The 16459-nt window shown below is 41.0% G+C and overlaps 1 protein-coding gene across 3 annotated transcripts in view; it reads left to right on the forward strand.

Annotated features, from left to right (window-relative positions):
- The window catches only part of tafa1b (TAFA chemokine like family member 1b), a 526417-nt gene that overhangs the window by 378527 nt on the left and 131431 nt on the right, over positions 1-16459 (forward strand). For all 3 annotated transcript variants that reach the window (XM_080186315.1, XM_080186317.1, XM_080186316.1), the window contains exon 3: positions 10506-10646. In XM_080186315.1, the coding sequence (XP_080042441.1) occupies positions 10506-10646 (141 nt within the window). The remainder of the gene's footprint in view (positions 1-10505; positions 10647-16459) is intronic.

Genomic DNA, 16459 nt, shown 5'->3' on the forward strand with positions numbered 1-16459 from the left:
TCCATCACACTCCACTCTTGCCTTGTACATAGTGGACAGATTTTGGGGATGTGTTACTCGCTGCAGGATTACTAGCTAGTGACCTGCTCTTGTAGCCACTGTATTTATATACAAACATACAAACAAAAAGCAGGAGTAGGCTATTCAATCCCTCGAGCCAGCTCCACTAATTAATAATATCATGGCTGATCTGATAGTAACCGCAAATCTGCATCCTGTCTACCCCCAATAACCTATCACCCCCTTTCTTGCCAAGAATCAATCCACCTCTGCCTTAAAAATATTCAAAGACTGCTTTCATGAGCTTTTCAGAAGAGAGTTCCAAAGACACTCAACTCTCTGTGTGAAAAAAAATTGCTTCATCTCTGTTTTAAACAGTTTAATCTGTTTCATCTTTATTTTAAACTGTGGCCCCTAGTTCTAGATAATCCCACAAGTGGAAACATTCTCTCCACCCTGTCAAGACCCCTCAAGATCTTATATGCTTCAATTCAGTTGCCTCTTGCTCTTCTAAACTCCAGTGGATAGCCTGTCCAACCTTTCCTCATAACACAACCCACACATTCCAGGTATTATGCTGGTAAACCTTCGCCGAACTGTTTCCAATGCATTTACATTACTCCTTAAATAAGGTAACCAATACAGTTCTCAGTACTCAAAATGTGGTCACACTAGTCCTCTGTACAACTGTAGCATAACCTCCCTACTTTTGTATTCAATTCCACACACGATAAATGGTAACACCATATTCGCTGCCTCAGCTACTTGCTGTACTTGCCTAGTAGCCTTTTGTGATTCATGCATTTGGACATTCAGATCCCTTTTCACCTCAGCGTTTTACAATCTCTCATCATTTTGATAATATGCTTATTTTTAAATCTTTCTGTTAAAATGAACAGTTCCACATTTTATCACATTATGCTCTATCTGCCAGACCTTTGTCCATTCACTTAACCAATCTTTATCTTTTTGTGGCCTTGTTATGTCCCCTTCACAACTTATTTTTCTACCTATCTTTCTGTCATTAGCTATTGGCAACCATCCTTTCAATCTCTTCCCTCAAGTGATTTATATAAAATGTAAAAAGTCGAGGTCCCAGCACTGATCCCTATGGCAAACCATTTGTTGCATCTTGCCAACCTGAAAAAGACCCATTTATGCCTATTCTCTGTTTTCTGCTAGTCAGCCAATCTTCTATGCATGCAAATGTGTCACTCCCTATGCCATGAGTTTTTATTTTCTGTAATAAACTATAGCTGGTCCAGTTGAATTTCTGACCAATGGTAACACTCAGGATGTTGATGATGGGGAGTTCAGTGATGGCAATGCCATTGATTGTCAAGGGGCGATGGTTAGACTCTCTCTTGTTGGAGATAGTAATTGCCTGGTATAAATATTACTTGCCATTTATCAGCCCAAGCCTAGATATTGTCCAGGTCTTGTTGTATTTGGACATGGACTGCTTCAGTATTTGAGAAATCATGAATGATGCTGAACACTGTGCAATAATCAGCAACAATTTCATTTCTGTCCTTAGGGTGGAAGGAAGGTCATTGATGAAACAGCTGAAGATGGTTGGGTCAGGACCTCCCTTAGGAACTCCTGCAGTTATGTTCTCCAAAAACTTCAACCAACATCCTTTGTGCTCGTTATGACCCCAACCAATGGAGAGTTTTCAGCAAATTTCCATGGTTTCCAGTTTTGCTTGGGCTTCTTGATACTACAGTCAATCAAATGCAGCCTTGATGTCAAGGGCAGACACTCTCACCTCAATCTAGAGTTCAGCTCTTTTGTCTGTGTGTGTACCAAGGCTGTAATGTGGTCAGGAGCTTGCAGAACCTTGTAGAACCCAAACTGAGTGCCAGTGAGCAGGCTATTGCTGAGCAAGTACTGCTTGATAGAACTATTGGTGCCCATTTCCATCACTTTACTGATGATCAAGAACAGACTGATGAGGCAATAGTTGGCTAGGTTGGATTTGTCCTGCTTTTTGTGTACTGGATATATCTGGGCAATTTTCCACATTGCCAGTGTTGTCGTTGTATTGGAATAGCTCGGCTAAATGTACAGCAAGTTTTGGAGCAAAATCTTCCGTACTATTACCAGAATATTGTTAGCATCCATAGTCTTTGCAGTAGCCAGTGCCTTTAGCCATTTCTTAACATCATGTGGAATGAATTGAATTGGCTGAAGACTGGCATCTGTGATGCTGGGGACTTGCACAATAGACTGAGATGGATCATCCACTTGGCACTCCTGGCTGACGGTTGTTGCGAATGCTTCAGTCTACCTTTTGCACTGATGTTCTGGGCTCCCCATCATTGAGGAATGGGATCATGAAGGAGTCGCCTCCTCCACTGAGTTGTTTAATTGCCCAGCACCATTCATGGCTGGATTTGGCAGGACTGCATAGCTTAGATCTGATCCATTGGCTGTGGGATCGCTGAGCCCAGTCTGTTTGGCACATAAGTAGCCCTGTGTTGTAGCTTCACCAGGTTGGTACCTCATTTTTAGGTATGCCTGATACTGTCCCTGGCATCTCCTCCTTCATGCTTCATTGAGCCAGGGTTAGTGGTAATAGTAGAGTGAGAATATGCCAGGACATGAAACTTTAGATTGTGGTTGAGTATAATTCTGCTGCCGCTGCTGGTACCCTGTCTCGATTTGCTAGATTTGTTCAAAATCTATCCCATTTAGCACAGTAGCGTTACCACACACCATGATGGAGGATATCCTCAATGTGAAGATGGGACTTCATCTCCGAAAGGACTGTGTGGTGGTCACTGCTACCAATACTGTCATGGTCAGATGCTTCTGTGACAGGTAGATTGGTGAAGATGACCATTGTTGGTTCCCTCACCACCTCCCACAGACCCAGTCTAGCAGTGATGGGAGAGATTTTCAGCGCAACCCGCCACTTTGCCCCTGTTGATGTAGACAGGGGCATGTCCTCCACTACACTTCCTGAAGTCAATGACTATGCTTGCACTTTCCCTCAAGAAATTTGTATTGACCTTAAAGGAAGTTTATACCTCTTGTTCACCAGGCTTTTTAAGTTGGCTCCACACTATTGGTGTGAAGTCCTACCCCACCAGTTTTCCAAATCTCAAAAGTTGCAAACAAAGTTGGGGCTATTCTATCTAGATAATTTTTAGATGTATTTAGTAGCCCATTTTCTGCAAGCCTCTTTAACGTCAAAGTGGCTCTAAGCTGACATACCTGCTGGGGGACATTTGAAAATACTTGAATTAACCTCACATCCAAATCAATAATGTGTGCATATCTCCAGGGCAGCGTTGATGATGACTAGCCATCCAGCTTCACCAATGGGGCAATCTTACCAGCTCACCATGCTAGTCGTTCAGTGTGGTAAAGTCGCGAGAGAGGTGAAAAACCAGGTTCGCTCCTGGTTGTTCACCTTTTGCAATCTGACTGGCCCTGGATTGCCAGCATGACCAATCTCGCATCTAGGAAGGGTGCAAAGCTGGATTTATTTGTAAGTAATAATAAGCCCGGGACACATTGTCTGGCCTCACCTGCCTTAATGACCTCACCAGTGAAAGTCGTCATAAGAAAAGATTATGTATGTTCCCCATCATTGGAGACCAGGTGTGATGGTCTTGCCAGTGGGGCCAGAGGCCTTTGAGGCCTCATGCTAGGTCAGGGGAAGAGGGGACATTGCCAGCCTGGCACCGCCAGCCTGGGATTCTGGCACTGCCAGCCTGGCACTGGCCACAGACACCGAGAAGTGTCAAGGGGTGGGGTCTGAAAGGGGGCAGGGTCTAAGGGTGGTCTGTATACTCTTCAATAAGGAATTGGGCAGGGCAGTGATCATCCGGGGCAGGGACATGTATTGGGTGGTGCTCAGTCAGGGCGGTCAGTGATGAGGGGGATGATGTCTGGAAGGTGGGTGGGCAATATTTGAGGGGGATGTAGGGTGATAGCCAGAGGGGTGGGGGGACTGACAGATCTTCAGTGTTCTATGTAGACTTTACACAGAACACTGAGAGATTGGTGCATGTGCAGTGGCACCCTCTAGCTGTGAGCAGGTGGCTTTCCAGTGAGAATTGACTTGGTCCACTCCCCGTACTGGTGTGAATCACATTTTTCCCCTTCCTTTGCATGAAGTGCATGAAATTGTGTCTGAAATCTCACCAAAAAAAGGGCACAATTCTCTCCCACTTCCACACTCATTCAACACTTAGAATCTTTTTTGTAAGATCACGCATTAGAATTGACATTAGAAGCTGCAGGCCTTGGGTTGTCAAGCAGTGGAAAGGTGCAGTTCAATCTGACTGAAGTCCAACAATATCTCTGCACATACTAAGTATTCCACAATTAGGCAAGTGTCCTTGAGAAGAATGTGCATACTTTGTGCACAAGGCAAGCAGAAGTTCGAGTTGTAAATGATTCAGTACTTTCGTTTGGAGATTAGTCCTTAATACTTCATGGAATGTGGGCATTGCTAGCAAGGTCAGTATTTGTTGCTCATCTCTAATTACCCATAGAGAATACAGTGACTAGTTGCGTTCTTGAACTGCTGTAGTCGATCTGGTTAGGGACAATCACTGCACAGTGCTTTAGCACTGCTGCCTCACAGCGCCATGGACCTGGCTTCGATTCCTGGTGGGCGTCACTGTCTGTACAGAGTCTGCACATTCTCCCTGTGTCTGCGTGGGTTTCCTCTGGGTGCTCTGGTTTCCTCTCACAGTCCGAAAGATGTGCTGGTTCAGTGCATTAGCCGTGCTAAATTGTCTCTCAGTGTACCCGAACAGGTGCCAGAGTATGGCGACCAGGGGATTTTCTCAGTAAGCCTACTTGTGACAATAATAAATAAACTTTAAAAAAAACTTAGAAGAGTGTTGTCAGGGAGGAAGTTTCAGTGAACAAATGGTATTATAATAATATAGTTCCATGTTAGGATGCTGTGTGGTTTGGAGGGGAACATGCAAGAGGTGGTGTCCCCATGCAACTTGTACCCTTATCTTTCTCGGTGATCGAGGTCCTGAGCTTGGAAGGATCTTTTAAAGGAGGCATGGTGTTGCAGTACATCCTATATTTCTCAGACACTGCTGCCACTGAGCGTCATTGGTGGAGGGATTAAAAGTTAAGATGTTGATGGAATGCTAATTAAGCAGGTTCTGGAGTGTTGTTGGGTTTACACTCATCTAAGCAGGTGCTGACTTGCTGCTTGTAAATGGTAGACTGATTTTAGGGAGACAGGGAGTGAGTTACTCATACAGGTTTCCCAGGCTTTGATCTAATTTTGTAACCATAGCATTTATCTGGCTGGCCCATTTCACTTCCTAGTCAATGGTAAGCTGTAGGATGTTGATAGTGGGGGATTCAGCAATGGCAGTGCCATTGAATGTCAAGGGATGCTGGTTGAATTCCCTCTGGCTGGAAATGGTCTTTGCCTGGCGCGAATGTTATTTGCCACTTATCAGCCCAAACGTAAGTGTTGTTGCATATGGACATGAACTGCTTCTTCATAAGGAGCTGTGAATGGTACTGAACACTGTGCAATCATCAATGAACATCCCCACTTTTGATCTTATGATGAAGCAGTTGACTGTTGGGCTTAGTTTTAGGGTCCCATACCAGTACCCAAAGTTACATTAGGATGCCAGACTAGACACCAACAATTTTTCTACGTTGGCATAAATGTGAGGAAAGGATGCTTCACTTCAGGAGCAATTCCACTGACAAATTAGAGATCTATTATTGTGAAACAAACTTTGTTTAACTATAACAAATGAAGCAGCTTAATCATTAACAGTTGAACAATATTTAAAAATGAAAGGAAACAACTTTAATTTCTAATTATGCCTTAGTTCCAAGTAAACAACATTTTTCCTACAGACTTATAATGTCAACTTGAATACAGTTAGCAACCATAATTATTCTTGCTATAAGGAGTATAGCCAGCCTTGAAGCCTGCAGGGAGAGATTTTGCATTTCAGAGCAGCTTGAAGACCTCTGTATTTAAACAAACCTGAGTTGTTTTTACTCTGCTACATACCTAGCTCCTCCTAGTAACTACATTATCACATGACCCTGTTAAGCAATGTAATCAAAAACCCCAGGGGAAACTTTTATCTATAAACAAAAATCTATTACCCCCCCTCCTAAGTTAATTCTACATGGCTGAAATGAGTAATTATCCTGCGCTCCCACCATCTGAGCTGTATTCCTTCCAGACATACTGACTACCTGTAGCATAAAGCTGAATTTTAAACATTCCCTTTAAATGCAGAATAAAACAATAAATATATTTATATCTATTGCAACTATTATTATTACACTAAGACCTCTGAAAAACTATTGTCTGTTGTGTCAGATAGCTAAGTAAATATTTTTCTTCACATTATCCTGTCTTCAATGCCAAACTGATCTGATGTCTATTCATCTTTCAACTTCTCATACAGGCCTTCACATAACTTAACACTTAATTTGCCCCTTTTTATTTTAACTTGTAGTCAGTAATGCACTTTAGAAGGTTTAATACAGATGGGAAATATACAGTAAATGGCAGAACCCTTAAGAGTATTAATAGGCAGAGGGATCTGGGTGTACAGGTACACAGGTCATCGAAAGTGGCAACACAGGTGAAGAAGGTAGTCAAGAAGGCATATGGCAAGTTGCCTTCATCAGCTGGAGCACTGAGTTTAAAAATTGGCAAGTCATGTTGCAGCCTTATCAAACCTTAGTTAGGCCATGCTTGGGATGTAGTGTTCAATTCTGGTCACCACACTCCCAGAAAGATGGGAAGGCCTTGAGAGGGTATAGAAAAGATTTACCAGGATGTTGCCTGGTGTGGAGGGCATTAGCTATGAGGAGAGGTTTGAGAAACTTGGTTTGTTCTCACTGGAACGACGGAGGTTTAGGGGCAACCTGATAGAAGTCTACAAGATTATGAGGGGCATGGACAGAGTGGATAGTCAGAAGCTTTTTCCTGGGGCGGAAGAGTCAATTAGTAGGGGGATAAGGTTCAAGGTGTGAGGGGCAAGGTTTAAAGGAGATGTATAAGGCAAGTTTTTTACACAAAGGGTGGTGGGTGCCTGGAACTCACTGCTGGGGGAGGTAATGAAAGTGGAAATGATATTGACTTTTAAGGGGTGTCTTGACAAATACATGAATAGGATGAGAATAGAGGAATATGATCCCTGGAAGAGTAGGGGGTTTTAGTTCAGACAGGCAGCATGGTCGATGCAGGCTTAGAGGACCAAAGGGCCTGTTCCTGTGCTGTAATTTTCTTTGTTCTTTGAGTCAACTCCATTCTCAGTGATAAGTTATTGATGTTTGGGGTCTTCTCCAGCTTTTCAATATTGTATGGAAACATTATACATTTTTGTGGACTGAACAGTTGATATTAATGTTAAAATGCAACATCATAATTCATAAAGCAACCAAATGAAATAATAGATTAACTTTCTATTTTTGCTGTCACAGCCTAAAATTTCAATTTCACCTGGACAGTTAGATCCATAGAATGTGAATGGTGACCTTTGTGAAATCCGTTTGGCAGAATTTTGAAAAAGAGCCATTGAAACTGAACTTGGCTCTACGTTTGTCAAACAAAATTGAGTAAGATTATCTAAACCTCTCAGTCTTTCAAGCAGAAATGTGGAATCCTTTTAGTTGTCAAGATTGAAGTTGCCAAAAAAACTTATTGTATTCCCTTTTTATATTAGATCTAACAATTTATTAACTTTGCTTTCACTTGCTCCATCTCTGACTTTTCCTTTCCCTTCCTTGAATTCTCTGTTTCTGTAAATAGCCTGTCAATTAATATCTGCTGTAGGCATATTGATTCCCACGGCTACTTTGACTGCATTGCTTCCTACCCTACATCCTCTATTTCATTCTCTCAGTTTCCCCATTGAATCTGTTCTGATGAGACCACCGCTGATTTTGAAATGTCTCCCTTTTTCTTCAACTGAGGATTCCCTTCCAATAGTGGTTAACTGGGTCCGGCCAATTTCCCACTTCTGTGGTCACCGTCTTCTTCCCTCCCAGAACTACCATAAGAGCTTCTCCTTGGTCTCATCTTCCACTCCACCAATGTTCACATTTAATGGATTATCCTTTGCAATTTCTACCACCTCAAGTCTGAGGCCATCACCAAACATATTTACCCCTGTCTTCTCTTTTCAGCATTCAAAGGCATTATTCTTTCTGCAACACCCTGGTGCACTCGCAATTGCCCCCAACATTGCTATTGTATTACATGGCACTTTAATGTGCAAACGTTGGAGCTGCAATATCCGCCCTTCCATCGTCCAGGCTCCTAGACACTCTGTCCAGGTGAAACTGTGAATTACTTACTTCTTTCATTTTCCATCCTGTGTTTGTTGCTCACAATATAGTCTCCTCTGCATTGGGAGATCAAATGAAGATTGAGTGATTGCTTTGCAGAACGTCTCTCAAGTCTGCCAGCATTATCCTGAGTTCCAGTTGCCTGTCTTTTTAATTCTCTGCTGCAAGTGCATTCTGACTTCCCTATCCTTAGCCTTCTACACCACTGAGAAACAATACCTCGACCTTTACTGCCTTCCATTCTTAATATTGAGTTGAATGACTTCAGATCATAACCACTGTTCCAATTTTTTTCAGAAGGCATCTGCTGGTAATGACTCTCATTTACGCCTCCTCTAGAGCCATTCTATTTTTCTTTACCATTTCATTTTGCCTCACACCATAATCCCTTTTGCCAATTATTTTCTCTGAATTTTCCACTCTTCCACTTTGCTTTTTTTTCTCTAATCCCACTCTTTCTCTGCACCTGCTCATTTAAAATCTGTCTCATCTGCAACATTTTGCAATTCAAGTGAAAGGCATTCGACCTGAAACATTAACTCACTTTCTCTCTCCAGAGATGCCACCAGACCTGTATTTCCAACAGTTTCTGCTTCTGTGCCTTCTTGCATTAAATGTCTAAGTGTGGCAGTAACCTAAGACTCTTCTTTAGAAACTGATGACTTTGAAACTTTTCCACGCAACTAAGATTTTTATCGCTGCTCAATCCTTTATCAATGAAAAAATACAAATTGACTATCATCATACTGGCTCATTTAAACCGCTGAAGAAATCACAATTGCTGTTTGGTGCATTAACCACGTTCTATCAGACCGTTGCTCATAGTGCTGAACTGGTCCTGAAATTATGTCAATATTGAAACCGTTTTAGTTCATCAAACAGCTGTTAAAAGTCAGTTGTAAAAGTTTCCAATGCCATTGTGCATCTAGGTGGGAACATGCTATTGAAGTGCCAAGGAAATCGATCAAAGCCAATAGCATGAAAAAAAAGATTGACTTGCCAGCTTAAGCAAATTGTGGCCTTCTATATGGTCCTTGAGTTTAGAAGTAATGATGTGCTACAAGAAGATCTGAATTTCACATCATGTAATTTCAGAATTATATCTCAGTTCATTCAAAATTCTGCAGATTTATGTCACATACAGTCTCCCTGGAATTGTTAACGATGTTTATAATGAAGGGGAACATATTGCACCAGTGAAGTAAGAGTTAGTATAATATTTAAATGACAAAAGTCTGTAATAATGTTCACATGTAATCCCACTGTCTCTGAAATCTCCAGATCTCCAACAGCGACATGCATCAAACCCTTAATCACCAACCTGCTTTGAGCTAAGATTAATGTTTCATATGACTGCACTTGGTTTGCTTTAGAAGCAGAGGTGTCAACTTGTTAAACAACAGGCAGAGAAATAAAATTTGAATACATTCAATGATTGCACCTTGATATCAACAATAATTTGAAGAGTGCATTCCTAAAAGATAAATTAACTATTTTGTCGTTTTGTATGAGATATGAACCTCAAAATACAATGACTAACTTTTCAACTACTTGGAAGCTAAACATGTAATGGCATTTAAACAAAATAGGATGTAGGAAATTCAGCTGAAACATTAAAGCTTGTCAACACTGAAAAGAAATTAATAAACTCTGTGCAATGCAATAAATCACAGCGCTTTTCTTTATGTTCAGACTCAATGGATGATTAGCTTGTTGACATATTAAGCATTGTTGCTGGCTTTGGAGTACACCCAAGGTTCCCCTTCATTGTGAAGTTAAATATGCAAACTGACTAATAGTCAAGGCCAGTTTTGTAGAATATACATGTAAATAGGAACTGTCTATTTACATTGCATAGAACAAAAAGAGAGACATTGATGGAGCACATGATTTCTGCAATTTTTTGAAATGATTTGCTTTCTATTTTCAATGCTTCAGATTTTGACAGCCTTATTCATAAATCACAGGCTGGTAGTAATGGCTTTAGAATTAGCATACATGCTACAAACAATTTCAAAGCATTGCAATTTTTTAATAATCAGTTGCAATTTGACATATTACTATTAGAATTTATCTTTTCTTTATTGTACTTAATTAAGTAATGAGTCTTTTTCTGATCTTTAGTGAACAAAATTGTTTTTTTTTACTATTGATGGACACTGTAATTTATTTTTCTTCCCCTTTAGATGGAGGTACATGTGAAGTAATAGCAGCACACAGATGCTGTAACAAGAATCGAATTGAAGAACGATCACAGACTGTAAAGTGTTCCTGTCTGCCTGGGAAAGTAGCTGGGACAACCAGAGCCAGACCATCTTGTGTTGATGGCAAGTAAATTAAATCAATAATAATTCAATTTAAAAATCGCAGACACAAATGTGTTAAATATAATGCTAGGCAGATTTCAGGCAATGTAATCTGTTCAGTGGCATTTTTTGATTAAATTGCAAACTTGTACTTAAATGAGTTAGCAACATAGATGAGTCGCCAGTCTTTGTAATTAATCAGATAAATACTGACCTCTGAAGGAGTAAACAATGAAACCTAATAAGAACATCAATTTATATTTTATAGCTTAAGAACAGTAACTTTATTCTAAGTTGTTTATTATCCTGTCTCCTTACGAGATGGAAGTCACTTTGAGGCATCCTGTGGCTATAGTACCTTGTGTTTGAGATTCATTTCAATTTACAGGGAAATGAGTGCTCAATGTAAAAATGGTCCAACTCTGTTACCTTGAGTTCTGACGTATCTAAAGGACAAGATGTTAATTCAGGAGATGTCTTGCTCACGTTTTGGGCCATATCATGCTGGAACTATGTATTCTGTAGCCTAAACCACAATATAATGCAGCAGATATAATTTGTACCATGATATGTCGGAAATAACAGCATAGCAATATCAGTCAGGATGTTTGTGAACAGTGGGATCAATTGTCCACATAACTAATGATATTGAAGGATTAAGAAAGAAGAATAATGGATAAGGATGGCAAATTAGTGCCGAATCAGATACAGAAAGATAGATGAGTAGAGAGAAAAAAGAAGATTGGACTAAGAGAGAGAAAATGAAATAGAAAGGAAAAATGAAATAAGACATTCTCCAAGATGATTTTTTTCCATCTAGAAATGCAGTTTAAATTGTTCCCTCCCTGATCTGACTAGACTGAATGATCCTGATAACAAACATAAGACATATTCAAAATAAGGAGAGAGGTGCATGATCTGTGGTATTTTAATGAAGCCACTTATCCTGGGACTGGCATCAAATGCATGATTCTGGGTGTTGTCTCAACTGGATTAATCTCAACTGGATTAATTTAAAGCATCAAAATTTGGAGCAAAAATGAGTTTGCACAAAGAGAGGGTGAAATTTCTCAATGGATTTATGATGTCAATGATTGTGATTCAGCTTCACTTGATGCACTGCTGGGTGCCGTCAGCAGTAAAGAAATAGTTTTTCTCAGCAAGTCCTGGAGCATTCTGTCACACAGCTGGATTCAGTACAGGAATAACCTAGCCAGATGTGAGTGTAGTTGGACATTTTCTGCATCCTATTGAACACATCAGGTGTACCCTTCTGGCTTATCCCATCACCCATTTACCTTGTAAGTGCACCAGCCTTCTCTCTCTTTGCACTTTCTTGCATTTCCATTTATCAGTCCTACTCACCCTCATCCTTACACAGTTTTCTGTTTCTCACCAAGAGTACTACACCCTTTGGGTGAACAGTTATAACCAGTCGTAGGCCTATCTTGTGCAGGAGGGGAGTCTGGAGCACAAGGGCGAGGGACAAAACTGGAAATGGTCCTCCACATATTTTACAGTTTACAACTACAGAGGAGGAAGTGTTGGAAATCAGTAGTGCTGCCTCCCCTCCCAATCACCAAGGTTGCTACTGCACAGGTGCAGGCACAACAATTTTTGTCAGGATCCCCAGGGATGCCAACACATGAAAGACATCGACAAAGCACATCTAAACAGTCCACATATTATCTTTGGGAGCCTGCATCTACCTCTGCTGAAGCCACGGGTGTTTGTACCACAATAGGAGTGGTTGGAAATGAAAAAGTAAAACTTCGCAGTTTCACAAGGGTATGCACATGGATGTTTGAACTAAACTACTTAACGTAGCACATTGCAAATTAGGTAAACTGTATTACTTTGCACCACTTTCCAATGTTGAACACACTTGACTACTGAATGGCATTTCACCTTTTTGGCTGCTTGTTAATGAATGGGAAGATGTGAAATGACAGGGATCTTGGAGAGATGTGCAATATGTGGATGGTTGGTTATAGGGTTGTTTTGTGTCAGTGGGATTCAATGTGGGTGGAGGTAGAGAATAGTTGTTGGATGTGATTGTTACATTAGTCCAGTGGTAATGACTAATTGACCATACAACTGTAAAGAAATCCCTGGTAATGATATACGTGGCTGGTGGCGGGCACTATCTTTATCTTCCTTCTCTTAATTGGATTTATCAGCACAGTACCTTATTCATCCAGTAGCTCCAAACCTCATTTCTGTACATGATTGTTCAGAGGACTATCATTCTGGAGATCCTGGTAGATGATTACAAAAGGACACTTCCAAATCTGAAGCATACCTTGAGCATGCTGATTTCTTACACAATGTACACATCTGGTGATCATGTGGCTTTTATTACGCAGCTCTTGCACTTCATTGGTGAGACTGCTCATGGATATCATCATCTACATTGTGTCCCAGCAGCTGCTCCTTAATTCTGAAGAGCTCAGGAAGCTTGGACTGCCACAGAAGAAACACAGCATGCCAGCTCCCAATGAATTTGGCTCTGTCTTGCATAAATCTTCCTCTAGTTGCATACCAACTTAGTGTTGATGAAGAGAATCCTTTGCAGTTTACGAATACTCCAGGTTGGTCCAAGAGTACATGGATTACCATGTATTTGCAGTCAATGTCACTCTGCCTTTGTATGAAACCAGCCAGGAACACAAAGTCAAATGGTTGCTCATTCATACATAACATGGGCAAAGTATATAAGTGTTGCCCCTACAAAACAATCCATCAGTAACTGATGAATTTGTATACAGCTGACTGGGAGATCTGGGATATGTCTCTGGGAGTATTCTGAAGGTATTTAAAGGCAGAAGTTTTGATTGGGGTGGTGAATTTAAAGCCATTAGTAACATGTGGCCACCACCACATCCAATAAGGAGCTGATATTGTTCTGGGAAGTTGTAGATGCCTGCCACCTGATGCCACCATTTCAACCTCCAGCAACTCTGCTTTCCTGGAAGCTGAACCTCTGCTTGTACATCCTGTTATACCTTCTATGACCTTGACCGCTCTGTCACTTCCCTCTCTGCTGGCCACCCACAAGTCTGTCCATAGCTGGCTGTCACTGCTGCTGATGGTCACCTAAATTCAGATCTACATGAAGGCAGTGATGGAACGGTCCATCCTGATCTTGACGTTCAATACCTTCAAAGTGCAAAAACTAGCCTCCTAATCCAAATGCTTTCAGCAAACTCTGTTGCCCACTGGGAGGTAAAATGCCCCCACAGTGAGCACTGAATATTTGTTGATACAAAAGCAGAAAATGCTGGAAAATCTTAGCAGATCTGACAGCATCTGTGGACCGAGAATAGAGCAAACATTTCGAGTTTGGATGATTCTTCATCAGAGTAGAGAATTTATTGATGTTGTGTTCCTAACTGTTATTGAATCCCATGAAATCCCTTTCAGTCTTTCCACATTAGTTTCAATTGTAAGTTTCAGGATGCCTGAGAAACGTATGCAAATGTTGTGAAATTTAAACGGTGGTTAAAATATCTTTGGGATACAGGCATTTAAATATAATTGTTGACCTGCTTCTCCAAAGGAAACAATGTTCATGTAGCCAAAGGCATCTGAGTTAAACCTAGAAATTGGCAGATAGGAAGCGGCTTCCAGACATACTTCAATTTTCAGCTAACTTAAAGCCCAGAAATGCATTTACAGCCACACACTCTTCAATGTCAAAATACCCCTCAATGCATCTGTATGAGACACAGCAGTCCAATCCTCTTTTACAATGTAACAGAAGGTATTAATTGTGTTTTGTCCATTAACCAGGGGAATATTTTACTGAGTTAATGTCCCAGTTAACTAAGTAGGAATCGACACTCATGCCCTGAAATGTACATTTTATTAAGAGACTGAAGATTATCAATTCTCTATGGGGGAGAAATATAGGTGGCTGCATGCAAATGATTACATTTTATCTGACATTATATCCCTAAGTGGGACAGTTTGGAGATTTTTATGTGTTTTCTGAGCTTCGATTACCTCTGAACCAGCCTGCACTGCCAGCTGCTGCACTACTGCTGGTTTTGATTGGGAGCTAAACCATGTATGTTTCCTCAGATGCCACTTCAGAAAATTATGACGCTGCGTGCCACTCTAGTCAGGGAGACTCTTAATATAACTACAGAAAAGTGCTGGAAAATCTCAGCCAAATTGACAGCATTTGTGAATACAGTCATAGAGTTATAGAGGTTTACAGCATGGAAACAGGCCCTTCGGCCCAACTTGTCCATGCCTCCCTTTTTTTAAAACCTCTAAGCTAATCCCAATTGCCCACATTTGGCCCATATCCCTCTATACCCATCTTACCCATGTAACTCTCTAAAAGCTTTTTAAAAGGCAAAATTGTACCTGCCTCTACTACTACCTCTGGCAGCTTGTTCCAGACACTCATCACCCTCTGTGTGAAAAATTTCCCCTCTGAACACTCACCTCTCTCCCCTCTCACTTTAAACCTGTGCCCTCTAGTTTTAGACTCCCCTACATTTGGGAAAAGATATTGACAATCTAGCTGATCTATGCGCCCTCATTATTTTATAGACCTTGATAAGATCACCCTCAGCCTTCTACGCTCCAGAGAAAAAAGTCCCAGTCTATCCAGCCTCTCCTTATAACTCAAACCATCAAGTCCCAGTAACATCCTAGTAAATCTTTTCTGCCCTCTTTCTAGTTTAATAATATCCTTTTTTTCTATAATAGGGTGACCAGAACTGTACACAGTATTCTAAGCGTGGCCTTATCAATGTCTTGTACAACTTCAACAAGACATCCAAACTCCTGTATTCAATGTTCTGACCAATGAAACCGAGCATGCTGAATGCCTTCTTCAGCACTCTGTCCGCCTGTGACTCCACTTTCTAGGAACTATGAACATGTACCCCGAGATCTCTTTGTTCTGTAACTCTCCCCAGTGCCCTACTACCAACTGAATAAGTCCTGCCCTGGTTCCAAATCTACCAAATCTACAAAAATGCATCACCTCGCATTAATCTAAATTAAACTCCATCTGCCATTCATCAGTCCACTGGCCCAATTGATCAAGATCCCATTGCAATCGGAGATAACTTTCTTCACTATCTACTATGCCACCAATCTTGGTATCATCTGCAAACTTACTAACCATGCCTCCTATATTCTCACCCAAATCATTAATATAAATGACAACTAACAGTAAACCCAGCACTGATCCCTGAGGCACACCGCTGGTCACAGGCCTCCAGTTTGAGAAATACCCTCTACAACCACCCTCTGTCTTATGTCAAGAAGCCAATTTTGTATCCATTTAGATACCTCACCCTGGATCCATAAGATTTAACTTTATGCAACAACCTACCATACAGTACCTTGTCAACTGCATCAACTGCACTGCCCTCATCTACTTTCTTGGTTACCCCTTCAAAAACCTCAATAAGGTTTGTGAGACGTAATATTCCACTCACAAAACCATGATGATTGCCCCTTATCAGTCCTTGCGTCTCTAAATGCCTGTAGAACCTATCTCTCAAAATACCTTCTAACAATTTACCTACCACTGGCCTGTAGTTCCCAGGCTTTGCCCTGCAGCCCTTTTTAAACAAAAGCACAACATTTACCACCCTCCAATCTTCAGACACCTCACCCGTGACTGTCAACGATTCAAATATCTCTGCCAAGGGACTGGCAATTTCCTCCCTAGCCTCCCACAGTGTCCTGGGATACACTTCATCAGATCCTGGGGATTAATCTACCTTGAATTGCTTTAAGACTTCCAGCACCTTTTTCTCTGTAATATGCAGACTCTTCAAGACATCGCTATTTATTTCCCCAAGTTC

Source organism: Carcharhinus amblyrhynchos, chromosome 3 (genome assembly GCF_965287045.1).
Source record: "Carcharhinus amblyrhynchos chromosome 3, sCarAmb.v2.hapA, whole genome shotgun sequence".
Lineage (NCBI taxonomy): Eukaryota > Metazoa > Chordata > Chondrichthyes > Carcharhiniformes > Carcharhinidae > Carcharhinus > Carcharhinus amblyrhynchos.